Source organism: Lithobates pipiens, unplaced genomic scaffold (genome assembly GCF_037356315.1).
Source record: "Lithobates pipiens isolate NorthernLeopardFrog02 unplaced genomic scaffold, aLitPip1_a1.2 Scaffold_16, whole genome shotgun sequence".
NCBI lineage: Eukaryota > Metazoa > Chordata > Amphibia > Anura > Ranidae > Lithobates > Lithobates pipiens.
In genome coordinates, this window is record NW_027507748.1 from 502,556,980 (window position 1) to 502,581,572 (window position 24,593).

At 40.3% G+C, this 24,593-nt stretch overlaps 1 protein-coding gene across 1 annotated transcript in view; it reads right to left on the reverse strand.

Annotated features, from left to right (window-relative positions):
- Positions 1-1,561: 1,561 nt before the first annotated feature.
- The window catches only part of PIBF1 (progesterone immunomodulatory binding factor 1), a 294,552-nt gene continuing 271,520 nt past the window's right edge, over positions 1,562-24,593 (reverse strand). Inside the window, exons 17-18 of the mRNA XM_077483123.1 lie at positions 6,199-6,369; positions 1,562-1,724 (exon numbers count right to left, since the gene is read on the reverse strand). Of these exons, the coding sequence (XP_077339249.1) occupies positions 1,674-1,724; positions 6,199-6,369 (222 nt within the window). The 3' untranslated portion in view covers positions 1,562-1,673. The remainder of the gene's footprint in view (positions 1,725-6,198; positions 6,370-24,593) is intronic.

Consider the following 24,593-nt stretch of genomic DNA (forward strand, 5'->3'; position numbering starts at 1 on the left):
GGTTGCAACCTGCAAGGGCCTTGAAGACCGATTTCATGATATCTGGCGACCTTGGTCGGCATATACATCGGACCCTAACCAGGTACCCTCAAGCTTAGACATTGCTCTACTAGAGTTGGCAGACCCTACCCTTTAAACTCTCCGGATGGCTGGGGCTAATGGGGGGACTGGATCTCCCCCTAGGGGCTCTTAGCAGGAGAATATTGTTTACAGAACTTTACGCTCAGGAGTGGTGCGCCCGGTGCGGACAAGGCAGACGATTGGAACTTATACTCAGGTAATTTGACCTACTATACCTCATTTCCTTCTTACCTCCCTTCCCCCTCTTTCTACCTCTTCTGTATACCCCTCCCCTATTCCGCTGCTTACGCAGTTGTTTTTTCTTTATAACCTCTGTTCTCTTTCCTTCCTCTCCTCCTCCCCTTCTTCTTTTCTTACACCTCAGCCTTTCTTTGATTTGAATGTCGTGGGAGTCTGATACACCGGAGCCAGTAGAGGGTGGACTGAGACCCTTTCTCTAATCCCGACGCTTCCGGGCGGGATTTTCTGTACTTAGAAAGTGGGAAGTTCTGGCCGACTCTCTGTGGGGCTGATGGGAATCCCGGGATACGCGGGTGGTGGAGGGCGGCTAGCTGGAAGCCATTAGGCCCCCCCCTCTACCCCAGCAACGGGATGATGTCCACACTTCAGATAATTCCTCGTGCCAGAGCAGTCCCAATGCCTATTAAATTGTTATCGCCCTTGCAACTAATCGCCCATCACCGGTCTACTTACTATAAGTACGCCCACAACATTCTCCCTGACTTAGTAACCTCTCTCCTTCTGTATGTTTGCTTGTTTAACCTATATGCTGTTAAACTGACCCTTGGGCGGCTTTTCTGTGGCCGAGGGGTCTTGCACTTGAAAGTGATGTTGAACTTGTCCTATATTTCATGTCTCTGTTTCTGTTATATTGCAATAAATACTGATTATACAAAAAAAACAAAGCTCATTTTCTCAACAGCGTACAATTATTTGGAAACTACTGGGGCCCCTTGACTGCATTGTAAATTTTATAATGGTGAACTAACCCTTTAGATAGTAAGGCCCATCATCCTGATTCTCGTGTTACTACCTAGAATCACTGGTCCATATAAACAAGTAGTCTGAACTGATTGGTGCTGGTGTACTTAAAATCGCACCTGTACCCAGACTTATGACATTAAACTATTTGAATATTTTAATAGAAGCTATCACTGACTTTTCTTGCACCAGCTATACCATCTTGTTGCGGTTAGCGCATGCTTTAGTGCAATGCACAGAAACACATGTTACATGCGATGAAGTGCCAAATTAGAACAGCACCCCAATGCACATTGCAGATGGACATGCACTGCAGCTCATTTTATATGTATTTAACAACGCACTACAATTCCTGGTCAGATTCACCTTAATCATTTGGCATAACACAATAATCACTCTACATGAGTACTGGTCTTTTTTTAATGCGATTTCAAAGTACTACAAAATAAAAGTTATTTAAAAGCCTTTTTTCCAAAGTACTGTAATTATATAAAAAATATGACAATAGTATATTGTTTATTGCACGCTGTCAAAACTATTTAACATGAGTACATTTTTACACAATTGAACCATTTAAAACGCTGAGAAATTAATTATTACAACTGATATTACTAGGTTGTCTTCTTCAGTCGTTTGTACCACTCTGGTGCTTCTTTTTTTGTCTGTAAAAAAAGAGGCACAGAAAAGTCATAAATTTTTTGCCCATTTATGGAATGTGATTTTTATGATAAAAAAAAATTACATAATGATCATTAAAGAGTTACTTTTGAAATACTTTTCCTTTCTCTTATCCATAAATCAAGCTAAAAAAAAAAAAAAATAAAAAATAAAAAAAACTGTAAATGTCATTAATATGCATTTATTAATTTGTTTTAAAAAAGTGGAATATGTCTTTAAAAATATTCTAGTGCCATGGCATATAGGCCTATTGCTCAAAAGGTGTTTAAACAAAACATATACCTTCCCCCATTTTTTTTTGCAGACTTTTTCCTGCACCTTGTTGAAACTCCACCTTACTGACATTTATAAAGGATTTGATTTTGCAAGGCAGAGGAGTCATGTATTAAACTTTGTGTACCGCATTTAATTCACTCAAGTTTCCTTTCACATGTACAGGTGTATGAATCCATCATCCCCAATTGAAAACCAATTCCGTTTGAAAGACATGTGATTCTGTATTTATGCAACCTTTCCACTGTTAACTGCAAAGTGCTGTAGATAAACAGCATGGCTATGTGCACAATTTCAACACTTCCTAATGAGAAGAATGAATGCTTTAACTGAGTGTACAGGGATAACTGAAAACGTGGTTTTAAAAAAAAAATAAAATAGGCAATAGTTATTCCTAATCTTGGCTGATATGAGAAAGCCAGCTACTCTTGCAATAAACACACCTTTGCTAGTCAGTAAGAACCCTCTGCTACATCCTGCACCATCACTGCAATTCCTGGGTCAGTTTTACGACTTCCTAGGTAACCACTGGACAGACTGGATAATGCAGATTTACTCTCTAATGAGAAGGCTGCAGGTGGAGAGTTGACATAGGAAGCGACATTGCTCGATAAGTGCAGCAACCAGTCTTGAACCATAGCCACCTGGTGGTCACTACAATGCACTGCAGAACGACCACATTATAGCTGACACCTCATTAACTACGCATAAAAGGAACGCTGAACTTCCACCCAGTACCGAATCAAGAAATTAAGTTGGTCTTTGTCATGTCATTTACTGCATTTGCTATGCTTACAGAATTCTAACCTTGGCCTATACTTCAAATTACCCAGCTGCCTGTCTGGACCCCTGGCCTGTGAGTATGGTTGTGCCTCTCAGTTTGGTACTGCCTCTGGTGGTCTGCTGTTGTTCTGCCCATCTATCTGACAACTTGCATCACTCCAATACTAATCCTGTCTGTTGTTGGCTATTGCAACACAGAGGACTATACAACTCTGACAACAAGGAAGAGTAAATTATTTATTCAGGATCTATGTGTGTCACCTTTCTGGCAGGTCAATGTGGAAAATTCGTGTAAATCACAAGACTGGCTACACAGAAACACAAATTCTTTGGTAAATACGTGGATAAACAAATACATGCGTCAACTGTGCTCTATGCCTTTTGTCGCTAGTTTTGCCTTTAAGAGAACTTCTAGAAACATGGAAGCTGCTGCTGCTGACTTTTCTTTCTGCAAATGCTAGTTATCTGGCTGTCTTGATGATGTTTCTGTTTGAAAAGTTTGTACCAGAAGAGAACACACATGCAAATTACTTTTTTTGATATCCCTACTTGTTTTAGGACAGGACTCAAAGTACTGAAGGCAGATTGTCAAAAAATAGACAGGCAACTTTTGCCTTTAAAGAAGTTTGCATGAAGTGGCAACATTTTGCATATAAAGTTTACTTCATGCATCTCTTGCATTTTATATGCTCAGAACTGCCATGGTTTGCTTCAACTAATGGCCTAAGTAACAGTAGGAAAGCAGGAAATTACACACTGAGGATGTCAGATGACATTAAACTTTATTAAACCTGGATAAAGCAAACTGCAGGCCCAACTAGGATCACTCTCCCTAATGTTTTACCCAAAATGGGCTTGATCACAGATCCCTGTGATCAAGCCCATACCGCATGAAACACTAGAGAGGAGAGGTTCTAGGTGGGTCTACTGTAATGCTTAGTCCAGGCTTAATAAAGTTGAATATGATCTGACACATCAGTATTAAAGTGCAACTAAACCCAGTAATATGAAAATACCCCCCCCCCCCCAGTGCCCACAGCTTATAAATCTTCTTTTTACATTAAAATACTGCCACTATACACCTTTTTGGCTTATCTGTATACCACGGTCATGTGATAAACTGCAGGGTCTGCCTGAGTGTTCAGGTAGGAAGAGATTTCCACTATAGCCTGTGTCCTCATGCCATTACGGGAGGGCGGATAATCCATCAATCAAGATGTGACATCCCACCCACTATGCTCTTTTTTAGTTACTGGGCATGGAGGAGGGAGGGACTGGGCTGTTATTTAGGATCTGTATACAGTCACTTGAAAAAGTATTAATACCCTTTGAAATCTTTCACATTTTGTCATGTTGCAACCAAAAATGTTAATGTATTTTATTGGGATTTTATGTGATAGACCAACACAAAGTGGCACATAATTGTGAACTGGAATGGTTTTCAATTTTTTTTACAAATAAATATTTGAAATGTGTGGCATGCATTTGTATTCAGCCCCCTTTACTAACTAAAATCAGAAGTCACCCAATTAGAAAATAGAGTCCACCTGTGTTTAATTTAATCTCACTATAAAAACATCTGTTCTGTGAAGCCCTCAGAGGTTTGTGAGAGAACACACAAGGCAGGTTCAGGGATAAAGTTGAGGAGAAGTTTAAAGCAGGGTTAGGTTATAAAAAATATCCCAAGCTTTGAACATCTCACAAAGCACTGTTCTTTCCATTTTTGGATGATGGATTGAGTATGGCACAACTGCAAATCTACCAAGACATGGCCATCCACCTAAACTGACAGGCTGGGCAAAGGCAGCGTTAATCAGAGAAGCAGCCAAGAGTCCCATGGTAACTCTGGAGGAGCTGCACAGATCCACAGCTCAGGTGGAAGAATCTGTCCATAGGAAAACTATTAGTGGTGTACTCTACAAATCTGGCCTTTATGGAAGAGTAGCAAGAAGAAAGCCATTGTTGAAAGAAAGCCATAAGAAGTCCTGTTTGCAGTTTGTGAGAAGCCATGTGGGGGACACAACAAACATGTGGAAGAAGGTGCTCTGGTCAGAGGAGACCAAAATGGAACTGTTTTGGCCTAAAAGCAAAACATTATGTGTGGAGAAAAACTGAACATGGTGGTCGCAGTATCATGTTGTGGGGATGCTTTTCTTCAGCAGGGACATGGAAGCTGGTCATAGTTGATGGGAAGATGGATGGAGCCAATAACAGGGCAATCTTAGAAGAAACCTGTTGGAAGGTGAGCCTTCCAACAGGACAACAACCCTAAACATACAGCCAGAGCTACAATGGCATGGTTTAGATCAAAGCATATTCATGTGTTAGAATGGCCCAGTCCAGATCTAAGTCCAATTGAGAATCTGCGTCAAAACTTGAAAATTGCTGTTTACAGAAGCTCTTCATCCAATCTGACGGAGCTTGAACTATTTTTCAAAGAAGAATGGTCAAAAATGTCACTCTAGATGTGCAAAGAGACATACCCAGACTTGCAGCTGTAATTACAGCGAAAGGTGGTTCTACAAAGTATTGACTCAGGGGGGCTGAATACAAATGCACGCCACACTTTTCAGATATTTATTTGTAAAACATTTTGAAAACCATTTATCATTTTCCTTCCTCTTCACAATTATGTGCCACTTTGTGTTGGTCTATCACATAAAATCCCAATAACATCCGTTTAGGTTTTTGGTTGTAACATGACAAAACGTGGAAAATGTCAAGGGATATGAATACTTTTTCAAGGCACTGTACACACCCAAATGTGTGCTTTCAATATAATGTGACCTGAAAAGCTCAGCTCAACAAAGAAATATTCTCTCCAGCAATAGAGATCAAACTGAGCATGTGCAGCAGTACTGCCCTCACTGTGTCTTATCGGGCCTTGCCAAAAGCGACCCTGCAGGAGGAGGATCCATCCATACAGAGCTTTTTTACACAATACAGAGGCTTTAACCCCTTACATTTCACAGTAAGTATAACAAGCATGCTATTCTGCATATACATACAGTTGTGGGTTTAGTAAAACGTTATGTTTATAGAGCATGGTTGGACACTCTTTGGTTAGCTCTCCGTGTTGCAGAAGCAAGGGATTTTCATACAGGCTTGGAGTGGTGACATCTCTCTACAAGTAACTGTATTTCAGAAATGGTTACTAACTTTCTGCGGGTTAATAGACACTTAACTTTGAAATAATCAACATCAATGTCAACATGAAAAAACAGCAAACACAAGTGTCAGGCACAGTGGAAATTAAAACTTCAAATAAAGCCATAAAAATTGTAGATAAACAGAGAATTCACAATCCACAATTTTATGGCTGTCATAAAAACTGTCACCTGTAACAAATGGCAGTTTACGATTAACTACAAACAGCTTTAAACATAAGGATGAAACACTTACAAACAAAGTAGGCTGAGGTAGATAGGCATTGTCTTCCTGGTGAAGTTGCTCAGGAGATCCGGATTTCAGTTTAGTTGCCAGTTTCCTCTCATGTGCTTTTGAACATGGTACAACTTCCACTTGATGCTTATTATGGAGGCTAAATAAGACCTGTTTCATTTCTGCCATTTCCTGAAAAACAAAACCAACACTTCTACTGTGGCTTGTTCATAAGGAAGTCAATTTTCCATCGACGTATACAAAAACAGATCAAAGCAAGCTTTATTTAACCATTACATTAAATATTACATTAAAAAGCTTTATTTAAACTTTAAAACAAGCAAGCATTATCATGTGAACATTTTTAAACCTGCAACTGTTCTATAAATGCTGTAGAAAGTGAATCTTTTTGTACATAGAAACAGGGTTTCATCTTTAAAATCTAGACGTTATAAGCAAAAGAATTTTTTTTCTCCAGCTTTCATAAAGTTGCTTTTATGATTTGATACACTTTATATACTGTTCTCAAACAAATAAATTGAAATCCACTGAGCCTATAAAGACTTTTACTGCAATACAAAACATTCATGACCCTGAAGTTTCTTTGGAAAGTGTCAGTCTTTTTACCAAGGACATCTAGACATGAAGAAAACAATTGGTAACACACTACGCCATGAAGGACTGAAATCCTGCAGCGCCCACAAGGTCCCTCTGCTCAAGAAAGCACATGTACAGGCCCGTCTGAAGTTTTCTAATGAACATATGAATGATTTAGAGGAGAACTGGGTGAAAGTGTGGTGGTCAGATGAGACCAAAATCTAGCTCCTTGGCGTCAACCCAACTTACCGTGTTTGGAGGAGGAGGAATGCTGCCAATGACCCCCAAGAACACCATCCCCACCGTCAAACATGAAGGTGCAAACATTATGTTTTGGGTTTTTTTTCTGCTAAGAGGACAGGACAACTTCACTGCATCAAAGGGATGATGGACAGGGCCATGTACCGTCAAATCTTGGGGGAGAATTTCCTTCCCTCAGCCAGGGCATGGAAAATGGGTCGGGGGTGAGTATCCCAGCATGACAATAACCCAAAACACACAGCCAAGGCAACAAAGGAGTGGCCCAAGAAGAAGCACATTAAGGTCCTGGAGTGGCCTAGCCAGTCTCCAGACCTTAATCCCATAGAAAACATGTGGAGAGAGCTGAAAGTTTGAGTTGACAAATGTCACCCTCGAAACCTTAATGACTTGGGGAGGATCTGCAAAGAAGAGTGGGACAAAATCCCTCCTGAGATGTGTGCAAGCCTGGTGGCAAACTACAAAGAAATGTCTGACCTGTGATTGCCAACAAGGGTTTTGCCAATATTTATTTCACTCATTAAAATGCAAATCAATCTATAACTTTTTTGAAATGTGTTTTTCTGGATATATTTGTTGTTATTCTGTCTCTCACTGATAAAATAAAACTAACATTAAAATTATAGACTGATCACTGGGTAAACTTGCAAAATCAGGGGTTAAAATACTTTTTTCCCCTCACTGTAGGAGAACGTATCCTGTTCTCTTTGTATTGCCTCCATTATGTGAAATCACTGGGGTTCCTGCCAGTCCCTCTGCTTTCCTTTTAACAACTGACCACACTAAGCAGAACACACTGTAGTCAGTTCTTTCTTAGCTATGCTGGGAAATCAGTTTTCTCTCCTCCAATGATCAGAATTGTCCTGACACGCCCCTCCCCAACACAGCCTTTCACTGAGATGATCAGTGCACTCCTGCTTCTCCTCCCCCCAGCTCTTATGCAGCTGAGAGCAGAGGGGATGTGATCACCTATAACACTTATGTTTTTTGTATCTATCTATTCTATACAAAAATGTTTGGTCTTTCATTTCCATATTAAATTGAATGGGTTGTTTTACAAAGTGATTGTTTACAAACAGTTTAAGCTTTTTTTTTTCTTTAATTTTCACCTGCCAATCCAGCCAGTAGGTCTTTTTTCAAATTACTTTAATAGATCAAACTGTCCAGACAAAGCTGAAGTTGCAGATGGTTGGGAAAAATGATTTAAAAATGGCATGGGTGTTTACAATAGTCAGCATTTATGCAAAACCTTTATCCCAAAAGGAAATAAACGTTTTGCTGTAACTATCTTAGAGTGTGTTAGTAACCAAGGAGAAGCAAACTGTGGCTCAGATCGGCAAAGTCGACATACTCGATGATGTCACCTTGTCTTAGTCCCACCCTATGCATTTTGTCATAAATTAACATCCTCAGAGGATCAGGAGAACGCTGTCCATCATGCAATTACATGTGTATGTAGACATGTAAGAGATTTGGGGGGGCGTTGCTCTATATATTCCATCCAACCAGTGCAACTGAAACACTGAGTTCTGAAGTCACAACTCGCACACAGAACTGACACTCCTTTGCTCCACCAGCAGCTCTCACCTTCCAGAGGTCAATTCAAAGTTTGTCTTTGATCATAGTGAAGGTGTAGGATGTAAATTTTTTCTCCAAAATATGACAGTAAATGTGGTTTTCATTCAGAAAAGTGCATTCATTCCAGCCTACTAGAGTATGGCCAGCTTTACAGAACATTACATAGTATTTGGGAGTAATATAAATGATTTTGGTAACAAAACAAGCTGAGCTGCCCTAGATCCTAGATTGTCTGGGAGCTGGTAGAAAAGATAAAGAGGATTGAAGAATGTCCCAGTGAATGTAGGTATATAAAGAGTAAAAGAAAGGGGGTAACCCAAGAGCAGAGTTGTTGGTAGGGAAGGATGGGGGAACAAGGGGAGGAAGCATGGGTACGTGGCAGCTCCTAATGAGCCTGTGAGGCAGTCAACCAGTTTTGCTATTGTGTGATCTAAAGAGGGAAGGTTATTGGCTAGTCAGGGTGTTCCAATCCTCATACATTCATCTTAAGACGCTGTGAGAATGCTGAACAGTTGCTCATTGACTGGAAACCTACTTATCCTATGCTTAAGGTAAACTCTTTGTATGGAATGACCTTGGCAGCCAATACTATAAAGTCTGCCAGTTTCTGCTGGAATCGATCTACTTGATCCAGTTTATTAAGCAATAGTGCATGCCAGAGGTCCTTGCGGACTTTGGTGTGAAATATGGTAAAGAATAGTCTATAAAAATACTTAGATAAAGATAGATTTTTAGAAGGAAATCTAGCCAAGACTTTTTTCTAATTTTGGATGAGGTTGGGAATGTTTTACTACTATTGTCTGTGATGATTGCAAGAAGACCATTTGTGATCACCATGAAAGAAAGTGGAGGGGAATACCAATCATGCAAAGATATTAAACATGAAACATGAAACAGTCTGGCCACCTCCATTGCAGCATTTATTTATGGCTTACGCTACTTTGAATTGTGGCTATTGCCTTTTATAACTGGATGTGATTAAGCTACCAGACTCATAAGTTCAGACTTTTGCAACATTTTATGGGCTTCCATCAAATCTCTACAACCACTGTTTTATATGTAATTTTAGGGGAATTCTCAGGTCACCAAAAGGTTATTTACATGTACTAAATATTTTGGTACATAATTGGTTTCTGGTCCTTTTGCACTCATACATATGCATTGTGTGTATATGCATTGTGTGTATTTGCATTGCATTATTCACTTTCATTACATTTTTTATTAGGTTTTAAAATAAATCAAGTGTTCAATTCAACTGTGCCTGGCAAACAATATGAAAGTATTAGACCGAAAAGCTCAATGATTGTTCCACAAAGTCTGAGCTTACTGAAGCTGGCCATAGATGGATGGAAAATCAGCCAGTTCAGCAAAGACCAATGAGCCTACTACCAGATCGTAAATACAAATCCATGTATGGTCAGAATAAAACTGTATTGCCTCTAAAGTGTAAGCAAGTATATGGAGAAGCTAATCTTCTGACTAGATTAACAGTTTAATGGATAATTAATTTGAATTAGGAGTATAAATGAAATGAGTAACAGTTTGATAACACAGATGAAATTACAGATGGGGTGAAAAGGAAGAATAGAGTAAAAGATAACAAGGAAGTGGGGATATATGGGGGAAGGAAGGCTTCTGAATTGAGGAGTTATAGTATGGTTAAACTTTTGCTTTGGAGGGTTGTATAAGCGTATTAAATCCACAGGTTCCTCACCCAGAGAAATTTTTGTGGGTGTCAGTCAGAATACTGGTGATCTCTCTATTGACGAAAAATGCGCATGTGCTGTCTAATGTCTGGGAACATACAAATTGCTTCTTCCAGGCTTTCCGGATAATTTGTTTGGCTGCCAGCAGCACATGGTTAGTCAGTTTAAATTAGGATTTGGTGAGGCAGGGAGTTCTCAGGTGGAAGAGTTCCAACTATGGTTTGCATTGTATTTTTAACAGGCATATATGCATATTTTTGTTGAAGATTTATTGAAAATTAAGAATACATACAAAAAAAAAAGAGATGTTTTTCTATTATTCAGACACAGCAGTTGAATGGACACGGATGCGTCTCAAAATTTGACAGCCATACAGGAGCAGCTGCAGGGCTCGTGAATGAACGCTGTTTACTCCTGCATGGCTGTCCAATTTCAACATACAAATAAATCTGTGCAGCCCCTGCATTTGCATCCACTTCCATAGACTACCTGCGTGCAGCTTGGGGCAGATGCAAAAATAAATGCCTCCTGCAAGCAATTACTGGTGCCAATGCCCATCCGAATGAGGCCTAATACTCTTGCTATCCCTAACACAAATGAAAATCTAAGACTCACTTAATTGGAAATGAAAGTGTCCCCCCAAAGAACCTTTACAAGGCCTGCAATAAAATCTCAGTGGTGAGATCTGGGCAGTTCATGGTCTGTGCAGGTTTATAAAAGCGGTAAGCAAGCATTTGTACAGTTGTCACCTACTCATCTTTTCAGTGAAGCTCATCCAGCCTCTACCAGACAACTGGAATATTACTTTCCTCATCTGCTTATCCCTCAGAGTTATTACATGTTGTATCACTTGTCTTTTATCTGTCACGAGAAGGGCCCTTCTAACCCTCTGGTCTTAAATTTTATTATAAATGTACTGTCTCTTCCTTTATCTTATAAAGTGCAGTGCCAACTGTTAGTGCTATTAAAATCCTGTAAAATAATAAAATAATCAAATAATAACATGTCTAATATGTACCAAGCAATAACGTTTCCTGTTTCCTTTCATGTAATTTTGATAATCCTGGGCCTTCCCTAACCATCATGACTCAATAGACCTGGAACCAAAACATTTTCATAACCTAAGGAAGCTCAACAATTTTAAGGTATAATAAAACAATGTTTTATGTCAAGGAAGCGCGTCTAGTAGTCAAAAGAAGATACAATGCAAAATAAGCAAGTTACCTAGGTAATGTAAAATTCAAATTTGAACTGCAGCATGAAATAGCCTTTCAGAGGCGTGGAAGTTGCTATATGTCGTATAGAAAATGAATAGATTTTTCCAGCCCTGTGCCATTTCTTAAAACAAGACAGACTGCATATGCCAAGTTATTTAGCATTAACTATTTGCACAACTCAGCCATGTGCAGTGGCATGCTAAAACATCTCAACTGCACAGCAGCTGTTTCAGTGGACTGCATAGCTGATGCCAATATGCTGCTTTGAGTTGTAAACTCTGCACACACGTTGCCAAGGGGATACATAGACAGAATTGCTTGATGAAAATAGCTCAGACAAGTATATTAGCATCTACATGTTCTATCATTAGAGATAAATGAGGCTATATTTTGATACTAACAAGTGGTCTGCACACAGGTTATGAAAGCTCTAAAAAGAAACAAAGCATTAAAATATGCCCCCCCCCCCCCAATTACTTAAAAAGTTATTAGGAACATATACCTTTTATTAGCCAAATGCGGAAAATGACACCATATTGCCGAAAGTACGCATACACTCCTCCCAAATATTAATCTCAGGTGTTTCAAGTGACGGGCACAGGTTTACAACCTGAATAAAAATCAATCGGCGCAATAATGTGAATATATAAATATGTGATTGTAAGCTTCTGTCACTTTAAGTGATTCCACTTTCACCTCTAAACCAATAATACAAAATTCAGTGCTGCGCTACTAAGCCACAAAACAAAATAAGCAACAAAAATTGTGTATATTCCAAAATAAATGTGTATCATCCAAAAAAGAACAGTGTGAATATATGTCTCAAAAGTTCATGCATAAAGTTACTGATTAAAGAAAATCCAGCCGCATTCCACCCCAACTGTAGATAAAGGTAAGCCTTGAAATCACAAGATGGCCACGTTGTGTCATCACACCGTGGCCATCTTGTGATTTCAAGGCTTTGCAGCTTGCACAACCTTATTGTGCTATCCTTGTGAGTGTATCCATTACTTTTTTACCATTAAATTTGTTTCATCAATCAAAGAGCACCATATGTTGCCTTTTTCTTGCATATTTATAGCTGATGAGTAAGATGATCGGGTCTTTGGAACCCATTAAGGAGTCTGCCTAAGGAGATCTTTGAGTCCTGAGTGTACCGGGTGTCTTGATTATCCCCAGAGGGGACAACTGCTGATTTTACTCGTCTATGAGGTGAGCGGCTTGTGATACCGCTGGTGAAGAGCACTTTCCTTTATCTGCACTTGGGGTGGAATGCGGCTGGATTTTCTTCAGTTACTTTATGCATGAACTTTTGAGACATATATTCACGCTGTTCTTTTTTGGATGATACACATTTATTTTGGAATATACATAATATTTGTTGATTATATCGTTTTGAGGATTAGTAGTGCAGCACTGTATTTTGTATTATTACAGGTTTACAACTGCTTTAACCACTTCCCGGCTAGCGTACACCGATATACGTTGGCAGAATGGCACTGGTGGGCAAAAGGGCATACAGGTATGTCCCCTTTAAGAAGCGGTGCTCATGGAGAAGTTGAACAGGGAGATGCTTTTGTAAATAAAGCATTTCCCCGTTCTGCCTAGTGACAGGACAGAGATCACTGCTCTCTGTCATCGAGAGCAGTGATCACTGTCATGTGTGTTGTAGACCCTTCCCCCCCACAGTTATAATCACTCCCTAGGACACACTTAACCCCTTCATTGCCCCCTAGTGGTTAACACCTTCTAGTGTCATTTACACAGTAATCAATGCATTTTTATAGCACTGACGCTGTATAAATGACAATGGTCCCAAAATAGTGTCAAAAATGTCCGATGTGTCTGCCATAATGTCACAGCCCCGATAAAAATCGCAGAGCGCCACCATTACTAATAAAAACAAAAAATAAATTAATAATAATTAATATAATAAAAGTAGAACAATACATACCAGCCTAAATTGAGGAAATTTTTTTATATTTAAATTTTTTTATATATTTTTGGGGTATATTTATTATAGCAAAAATTAAAAATATTTTTTTTTTTTTAATTGTCGCTCTATTTTTTTTGTTTAAAGCGCAGAGGTGATCAAATACCACCAAAAGAAAGCTCTATTTGTGGGAAAAAAAGGACGTCAATTTTGTCTGGGTACAACATTGCACGACCGCGCAATCGTCAGTTAAATTGATGCAGTGCCGAACCACAAAAAGTGCTCTGGTCAGGAAGGGGGTAAATCCTTCGGGGGCTCAAGTGGTTAACCACTTCCCACCCGGCCAATGTACATATACGGCCGGGTGGGAGCTCTCTACTTCTGATAGGACGTTGGGGAGCATCCTTCAGAAGGAGGGGGATCGTGCCTGCGCAGCGGCGCTATCCTGATGTGCTCGTGTCACCCGGACACGGCACATCTCGGATCGGCAGGAGGTCTCTGTGATTGGCCCTCCTGATCACATGATGGCTGTGTCCAATCACGGCCGTCATGTGATGTAAACAAACAGCCGGTTGCTAGGCAATCGGCTCCTCCTTTCCTCACACAGAAGTCATCGCTGAGGAGAGGAGAGCAGATCGCTGCAGCCGGCTGGTGATCAGTGAGTATGAGCTGCTTTTACAGCTTTTTACTCACTGATCACCAGTCTAGTGTAATACACACATCACCACACAGTGCAAACACACATGTCACCACAATACACATGTCACCACACATGTCCCCAAAACACACATGTCCCCAAATAAAAAAAACACATGTCCCCCACATATGTACCACTAAAATCACATGTCCTAATGATTATCTGCACACATCTGTACATGATCATTTGCGTACATATGTCCGTGATCACACAAACCAATTATACACTTAACGGAATTTTTTTTACCAAAAACAAGTAGCAGAATACATTTTGGCTTAAATTTATGACAAAATCTGATTTTATTGGATTTCTTTTAAAATAGAAAAAAGAAAATATTGTTTTTTTTCCAAATTTCCGCTTTTTTTGTGCTTATATCGCAAAAAAAAAAAAAAAACGGAGTTGTGAATAAATACCACCAAAATAAAGCTCTATTTGTGCAAACAAAATGATAAAAATTTCATTTGGGTACAGTGTAGCATGACCGCGCAATTGTCATTGAAAGTGCGAGAGTGATGAAAGCTGAAAATTGGGCTGGGAAGGAAGGGGGCGAAAGTGCCCTGTATTGTAGTGGTTAAGGTACACAAAGAAATAATCAATAAGGCAGAAGCACCATGTAATAACCAACAACAAATAATCAAATCATAATTTAAAGACACAGTTTATCCAAAAGCAGATTGGTCACTACAGGTACACATTGCTCATTTCGAACGCTCTGCTTTACAAAAAAGGTTGCAGTTCCCACACCTCACCACCTTTCCTAATGTCACATTTCCTTCAAGGTATTCCACACCAATGATGAGATCAGTGAGATTTTGCAATACCATAAATGTTCTGGTTTCTAGAAACTAGTCACATCTTGCTGCACATATGTTCATTATTATGCAAAACTCCAGATGACACTATAATACATCATTTAAAGGAATCTTCACACACACACATCCATTTGTTAAATCTATATATTGACAGGCAATACTAAGATTTCAAATGTGATGGACAGAACAATGAAGAATGTACAAGTTACAGATCTGCATGATCACTTGTCGGAAAAAAACTATATATATATATTCCATAATGGTCCCATATAATACATATTTATTTTTAGTAAAGAAATGACATGTTTCTGCTAGAACATGCAAAGCTTATCATTCTCTTTGCCTGACACAATCGACCTAGATAAAGGAGAGCATTTTAAATGTTAGGTAAAGGTTAACTACTTAAACGATTGGATAATTATGTGATAAGGTTCCATTTAACTGTGTAACATTTTTTTCTATTCAATTTTATAGTCAGTAGCCCCTTATATTTACAATGTACATAGACTGGAAATGTTATTGCATTCTCACAATAACACAAATCCTATATTGCTTTGACTAACATACTTTACACCTAAAAGTGCTTAGGCATGTCATACCATGGCCACATGAATTACATTTTTACTTCATGGCAAAGTAATACACCTCCAGAATTAATACAATTGTCCCAGCTGGTTCTTTATTTTCAAAAGGTCTTACTGCTGGTTATGAGTGGTCTTTTTGAAAGGGATCCTTTATAAAACTTAAATGAGTTATGCTTTAGACATAATGGTGCTTTGATTGCTAATATCTACATCAGGGGCCTCCAAATTTTTGAAACAAAGGACCAGTTTACTGTCCTTCAGTTATTAGTGGGTCTGGACTGTGACCAGTGAGAATATACAATGTATTTTTGGTGTCCATGAGAGCAATACTGCCCATTATTGGTGTAAGTGGCAGGAATAGTGCCCCATCATTGAGGTTAGTGGCAGGAATAGTGCCCATCATTGGTGTCAGTGAAAAGAATAGTGCCCCATCATAGGTGTCAGTAGGAGGAACAGTGTCCCATGATAGGTGTCAGTGGGAGGAAAAGTGTCCCATGATAAGTGTCAGGAAAGTGTCCCATGATTGGTGTCAGTGGGAGAAATAGTGCCCCATCATTGGTGTCAGTGGGAGAAATAGTGCCCCGTTGTTGATGTCAGTAGCAGGTATTATGTCCCATTGATATCAGTGGGAAGAAATGTGCTCCAAGGGCCAGAAAAAGGCGAGCAAAGGGCCGCAGTTTAGAGACCACTAATCTACATATATGTAATGTTATATGAGATTTTACCTTAAGAGAGGCCTGAATGTTAAATGTTCTAGTAGCTTACCCAGTGAGGCTGTGGTTACACAATGGATGCAACTATCAGCCTTTGGATAATATTTAGAAGGTGTACTAATTGAAGTAGACACATAACATGAATCTAGAAGGGCTAAGATATTTTCACATATGCATCTTTCATTTATATTAGGAAGTGTCCAGTTTAGTAATGTTATATGTCATTACAAGGTTAACTTCCTAGGTTACCAGCGTACGTTAAATGTTCTTTTATTCTCCAATAACAGCAGTGAGAAATCCCAAAGCTTTGTTAATACATTATATCCTTATCTGTGTTTACATCAAGAAGCACTCCTGTGCAGAATGACTTCAGAGTTTACACAGCTGCAACTCTATAAAATTTCATTTAACTCCCTGATACATTGCCAACCTGCCTATATGACTTCATTACGCTGCATGGTGAAATGTTTTTAATGTCTGGCCACCTAGTCAGGGTAGCTCTCCCCATTTATAACGGCAGCTAAAGCAGGAAGATGCTTGCTCACCAGCATACCAATCTAATCTTTTAATACAAACAATTCAGTAAGACAATTTTTAAGGGAGTACAAAACACTTTTTTCTATGCAACCAATATTAGGCATGCATATACATTTAGAGACGTAGAATATTTAAGCTATGTTTACATACACATTGCAAAGGATACACAAAACTGTTTCAAAAGGACAGTTGGGCTTATTAAATAAAGTAGAGGAAACAACAGTTGATGCTAAAACAATATTCCTTTTCTATACACCATGAAATCCTTTCCTTTTTTGTTGATTTGAATTTTGATTGCATTGAGGGACACAGAACATCTTTACTGCCAGACTGGACTCTGGTAAACTGAGGGCCAGCTCGACAGAATCCCTCTAACCACCAGCATGCTTCAGTATTTTTACAAAGCAGTACAGAGATCTTAAATGCACATGAATAACACAAATTACAGGACAAAAAAATCGATTTTCTTTCTCATCCACTGAGAGACACGGGAAGCCTAAAACCTTAGGGACGCCCAAAAACAGTCCACAAATGGGAAGGGAAACATAGCAAACAAATGTTAATGTATGTAACAGGAACTGGTTATAGCTTGCAGCTCATAGAGCCACCTGAAAGAACTTATGCCAAAGCTGACATCAGCTAAGGCCTAAACACCCACCAGGTAAAACTTAAGCCTGGTATACACGGGTCAAATACTGTACGGTTTTATAGAAACTGGCCGACATTCGGCCCATGTGTACACCAGCATGTCCAGCAGAAGCTGGCTAAACAGCTGGCTTCTGTTGAAAGGGCATGCTGGAAGACCAGCATCCAATCAGTGCTGGCAGCGAAATTTTCTTGGATTTGTGGACTTACCTGGAGCGGTGGTTCTCTCACGAATGGCTTCAAGCCCTCACTAGTGTGTTGTGACAGGGGGCAGTCTCCCGTCAGAACACAATAGCTCAATGGGGAGATCGATGTACTATCATCATATAGTTAGTATAGCGGGAACCTCCGTTGTTGTTTTTTCCCGTTCAGCCCTCTGGGTTTAATGTAAAAATAATACAAAGTGTGTAGCAGGCATTAGAGGAAGTATGAACAGAAGTCCAAGTGGAAGCCTTAGAAATCCAGGAAACGGTTTCCTAATACTGAAATTCAAAGAAGAGCTCACAGACCTAGCAGACTGAGCCACAGAGGCACATCAGTAAAGTCAAAAAGCAAACCAGACTTTCTCAAAGAGCAGCATCAGAGAAATAGAATCCAGGCAATGGAGGAAAATTTTGTTCAGAGGAACTAGAACTGAATGAAAGGGTGGTCGAACATTGTCCAAAATGAAGTGAAATGCAGAAACAAACTTAGTCAAGAAGGAAGAACTGGACTTCAACATTACGTTATTATTATGCAAGATAAGGCTGCCAGTTTAGATGCTCACATTGAAGAGGTGTGTACAAGGAACGCCACCTTGTGGGTGAGGGTAGAGATAGGAATGTATTTAATGGTTCTAAACAAAGTTTGGTACCAAAAATGTCCACAGATGATATTTTAAATGATCGTCAGTTTAGAGTTAACAATGAATGATGGTCCTAGAATTCTGGCCCTCATTCTAGCATTCACAGCGATACCAAACATGTGAAGCACAATCATCATTTTTGTATGCACCTGAGATGCGTCATAGCAGGTTGATTGAAAAATGTAAATGATAGGTTCTCTTAAGTGTTCTATTACACCCTTAAAGGACAAGTTCACCAAATATTCCAAATGATGAGTTTGTTCCAGTAGTGATTTCTGAAGGTTCAGGCTTCACACAAACCTCTGTAATGTCTGGACAGCCAGAGATATGTTGTACAACACAGCCTGTGCAGACTTTTCCATCAACAGGAGGGTGCACAAATATTCCAGAATGAGGATGACACAAGAATGCAATAGAGCAATAAGGTGAAGCCACAAACTGGTAATGTAAGGGTCCTGCTGAAAGGTTTAGAATAGTTTCCCTTGCGGAAAAGCAATGACAGGTCTGGAGAATTTCAGCTATAATTTTTGGGTCTGATTGTAAACATTCAAGGCCTTAAATTAAAACAGAAGAGTTGGATAGGGTAAGAGAGGGTTATAACCCTTTGTCAGTTTTATTTTTACCATCTTTGTCCCAATAGGGAGACTTCCCTTCACTTCTTGAACCATAGGTAAAACAGGAAGTGAGAGGAAATCGCTACTAAGCGAGGGAATCCCTGGTTGTCAGCAGGCTCACCAGAACTAGTGTCCTCATTGAAGAAGTCCTCTATATTCCTGTTCTGGTGACAAGTCAAATGTGATTTTCTTTCACCTTCAATCTTAGTGATATTAGTAAATGCCGCCACCTTACAAATCTTCCACCATTATCACCAAAGAATGTCACCCACAGCCAGATAGGGTGGACCCCCAATCAAAGTGGTCAGAAGTGCTCTTAATCACATAAGCAACAAATCAGCAGCACCCAGGTCACATCGCCATAATCCACAGCTCTTGCACAACAAAAGCTCAAAGAGATATATGCAAAGAAGATCCAATAGTGTAGTATTTCCAGTGACCTTTTAACAAATACTGTGGGTATAGAGAAGAATCACCCCCCTTTAAAATAATTACATTTTGTTGCTATGCAGCCTGAAATGAAGATGCACAGTTTTTTGTTTTATCCAGCTGTATTTACTCAGTGCAACTTACAACATCTAAGTGAACGATAAAACACCAACATCATAAAAAAAAAATCTAAAACAGAATCACTGAGTTGTAAAAAGGATCATCCCCTTGTGTCAGTATTTTGTTGCACCACCTTTTGCTTTAATTACAGCCTTTAGACTGTTAGCCCTTGTACAAACAGTCGGACATTCTGACAACCAAATCTGTTGGATTTTGTCCTACGGATTTTGTCCGAAACTGTTGCATACACACGGTCGGACAAAGTTGTCGGAAAATCCGATCTTTCAGAACGTGATGACGTAATTTCGTTACGATGGGACTACGTTCAGGCTAGTAGCCAATAGCTTTGATGTAGGAATTTGATCTGAGCATGAGTGGCACTTTGTCCGATCGGAATTCTCTACACATGATCGGAGTATGTCCTATCGGACCAGTTTGTCGGAAAATATTTTCAGCAAGTTGGAAAATTTGGTCCGACGGATATTCCGACGGAAACAGTCCGATGCATACCACACACAATCGGATTATCCGACAAAACGGTCCGATAGGACACATTCCGGCGGATTCTCCAACTGTGTGTACAAGGGCTTAGGGTTTGTCTCTACTAAGTTTGCACATCTAGACTTTGCAATATTTCCAAATAGCTCCAAACACGCGCTTCTCCCCACTACTTTCCCAACCGGAAGTGACGTGCATCGCCGCCACAGTCTGGAAGCTCTGGGAGCCACCAGCGTCAGTCAGACTACCAGCTGCCTCTCCACCTGCGAGCCGACCGCCTTCCCATAATGAGTGGATGAACCTCCATAATATTCCAATATGCTGACAAAGCTATGATCTTGTGAGTTACCAATTATCTACTTTGAAATAAATGTTTTTACATTGCTGCACTTAGATAGGAGCTGCTCTCTTTTGTGTCTAATTTGCAATATATGAACTGCTCAAGTTCAGTTTAATTTAATAATAAGCATTTGTGGACTACAAGCTTCAAGTCAGTCCATGGATTTTCAATGGGGTTTAAGCCTGGGCTCTGACTAGGCCATGCAAGGACCTTTACTGTGTGGTCATTTTTGCTGTGTACTTTGAGTTACAGTCATATTGGAAGGTAAACCTTCTTGCCAACGACAACTTTCTGGCAGAGGGCAGCAGATTTTCCTCAATAATTTGATGGTATTTTGCCTATCCATTTTTCCTTCTATCCTGACAAGTGCCCCAGTCCTTGCTGCAGAGAAACACCCCTATAACATGATATTGCCATCTCCATGCTTTACTGTGGGAATGGTGTTGTTTGGATGGTGAGCTGTGCTGGATTTCTGCCAGACATATCGTTTGGTGTTGAGGCCAAATAATTACACTTTAGCCACATCGGATCATAACACCTTTTTCCTTGTAGCCTCAGAATCTTTTTTTTTATTTATTTTTTTATTCTTTTATTATGACAAAGCATCTCAGATACAACAAGTCAAGTAATTTTCACAAATAAAGAAACACTTAATCAGCAGATATCAAGAACCAAAAACAAACAGGACTTATGAAAACATTTGGTGACAGTGTATGTATTACATTGCATATACTGTAGCATCTATAAACCGTGACGCTAAGGGGCCCGTAGGTACACGTAACATAGAAATCAAACATTGATGTTTCATCAACTGAGAATGAGTGAATCCAATGACAAAAAAGAACAGATAGCTATACTAGCATTTCTAACTTTGTGCATTGTTGGTTCGTCTACCAGTATTATCACATAACACACATTTGTCTGGAAATCCACCAATTGTTATGTTCAGTATGATTTTATAATTAATAATAAGTAGCAGGAATTTAGCAGAAACAAAGGAAGAGAAGAAAGGAGGCGGGGGATGCAAAATAAAGCTGATGGTTCATACTCCCGCAAAGTAAATTTAGTCCAATTGGGACTCGGAGTGGGCCACTTCCTGCAGGTTAAGTTCCTGCAAGTGAAATGTCTCCAGATCCTCCCCTGATCTCAAAATTGTTCTTCAGTATTATGGAGAGTAGCTGTCAATTCCTCCATACAGAGAATATAATTGATTTTAGAGTACCACAGGACCCTGGTTGGTGGTTGAGACTGCCTCCACAACGCAGTCTTCTTGTATTTCCGGAGACATCGTCCTGTCAGGTGTAGAAGACATGCGGCTGAGTTTCCTTTCAACTCTACTGAGGTCAAGTGTTTAATAGTTGTTGTTACCTCCTCCCAAAAAGGTCTCAAGGTAGGACAGGACCAAAAGATATTGAAAATCGTAACACCTTCTGCATTGCACCACCAGCACTTATCAGGGGAAGCCCTATCCATCTCATGAATAAGGATGAGCTCAGGAGTGTTCGCAAACAGCACGTGCAGAGCCCGTCAGGAAGTCGGCACTGCACAGCGCTAATCAAAAGCTGTGAGACATTTCCCGATCTCTGCAGTCACTCATCGGGACAATGTCTCACTGCTTGTGATTAGCGCTCCGCAGTGCCGACTTCCTGGCAGGCTCTGCACGTGTTGTTTGCAAACATACCTGAGCCCATCCTTACTCGTGAAGTATATAAGGAACTCTATACCATCAGGATAAAATTTTGTAATTTTGTACCCGATTTCCTGGTACTGGTTCGCTATGGAGGAGTTATGTGCCAAAAGGAGAATGTTTTCCATCTATCATGGTGTAAACTGGATATCCAAGTCCACTTCCCAATGGAGAACAAATGTCAGTCAGTTCATCAGTCTGGGTTGTCAGGTAACCATATAGCAGAGACAATGTTCCCCCAAACTGCACAATGATTCAAAGGGAGTCAGATCATGTGGGATATAGCGTGCCTTCTGCAGGAACTGCAGGAAATGTCCAAGTTGGTTAGTGCTCAAACTATCCAGTGGTGGATCTGAAAGCCTGGAGAGGTCTGTCACAGAAGGGAGCCCACCCTGTGGCCACATATCCACTAAACAATATTTCCCTAGCAGAGCCAACCTCCTCATCCTTCTGTTGGTAAATCTGGGATGAAGTCAGGATTTCCTATAACGGGAGTCATAGCGGTAGGTAATGGTAAAAGACCCATATTGCGGAAGGTTGACCTTCCAAAGGTGCACCGCCCTGTAATACTTGAAGTTAGGAAGGTCAATGCCCCCTTTCACCTTTGGCAAAGATAATAATTGTATTTTTATCCTTGGTGACTTATGGGACCAAATAAAGTCCCTAACTATCGCTTGAAGCTGTTTGAAAAACACCAAAGGGACCCGGATTGGCATAGCTTGGAATATGTACACCACACGGGAGAAGTGTAATTTTTAAGGCGTTGCACCGCCCAAACCATGTCAAGGTCAGGGTATGCCAATGTTGGAGTTCAGTTTTTAATCCCTGCAGCAAGGGTAGCAAATTGGAAGAATACAGGTGCGCCAAGTCAGGGGTGATAATACCCAAATACCATAAGTCAACATGAAACCATCAGGCCCCAGCACCTTCCGAGGTTTGGTTTGAGCTAAGGCTACATTGACTTCCACAACTGTAATCTCAGACTCCTTGGAGTTTCTTATTCCACCCGGTAATGTGGGCATGTCAGAAGCTCTGATGTATTCACTAGCTGACTCTGTTCTGGCCGCAACTGTCTCTGTGGTCTCAGTGGGGTGTAAGTTATACAATTTCTGGTAAAATTACAAAATTCCCATTCCATATCCTTAGAGGTATTTACCTTGGTCCCCTATCTGGTTGTGATATATGGAATGAAGGTGCGCTTCCACGGGCCACGAAGGGCTCTAGCCAGCATTCACCCCGCTTTGTTCAAAAATTCAAATAAGGAACGCCTAGGCCAAGCTTTGAGCGGTCTTCTGGTAATACAGATCTTTCAGTTCTTCCCTGGCCTTTAAGAGGGCCATGAGATGGGCTTCTGTCAATGATCATTTGTGTAGTAGCTCGAGAGAGTGCACCTGAGAAATTAATGAATCAATTTGACGAGACTGTTCCCGATTCTTTTGGGCCCCTATTCGGATCAACGCTCCCTGCACCACGCATTTATGCTCTTCCCAAATGGTCGCCGGATTCAAGGACGGGTCAACGTTTTCTGAAAAGTAAATCGGACAGTACCTTGTCTAGTTTAAAACACACCTCCGGGATTTGTGACAAAGAATCATTGAGCTTCCAAGTGGGGGGAATGAGGAATATAGCTTCCCATCGCAAGGTCGTGTGAATCTGTGCGCGGTCAGAAAAGGATATGACGTTGATTTGGAAGAAGGCTACAAGAGGTAAATCTTTATGCCGAATCAGGAAGTTGTAAATTCTTGAATATGTGCAGTGTACCGAAGAAAAATAGGTATAGCCCCCTATCTTGCGAGTGCATAATTCTCCATGGATCAACCAGGTTAAATAATTCTGCTTTTCGTTTTTTAAGATAGGAGTAGGAGCAATGAGACGCCCCCCTCGAGACATCAAGTAACGGGTCCTGGGAGAAATTAAAATTCCCACCTAACAGAAAGGAGCCCTCATGGAACTGCAATAAAATTGGGACTAGGGACCTCAAAAAGGTAAGGTGATCAGAGTTTGGATAATAGACGTTAGCCAGGGTCACTGTCATCTAATTTTCCCCTTTAGGAGCAAGTATTGGCCCTAGGGATCCGCACATTCCTCCAAAAAGGTCCAGAGGACCAACTTCTCTATCAAAATACTGACACCCTTGGACTTCGACAAAGGTGAGGGTTTGTGGAATGCAATAGGAAAGCCACGATTCTAAAGTCTAGGGACTGCCTGTTGTTTGAAGTGGGTTTCCTGCAAGAACGTCACCCAGGTACGGAGATTTTTAAGATCAGAGAGAAGTCTGCACCGATTCTCTGGAGTGGCCAGGCCGTGTACATTTAGGGAGGTAAATTCGAACCTGTACTCTGACTGACGGGGGTTAGAATTCACAGAGAGTGCCATGCTGCCTGCACACACCTGGGACTATGACCCAAAAAAAATAAAAGGGGGGGGGGGGGGAAGAGGAGGCAAGGAAGGGTAGAAGAGAAGAAAGAGAAGAGAGAGACCAACTTCCCTATAAAGAAAGGGGATGGAGAGGAGGGGGGGGGGAGCAGTTGATAGGAGAAATAAGCACCAAAGACTGAAAAAAGAGAGAGAAAAAGAAAATATGTATAAGATGTTGGGTGATGTTGG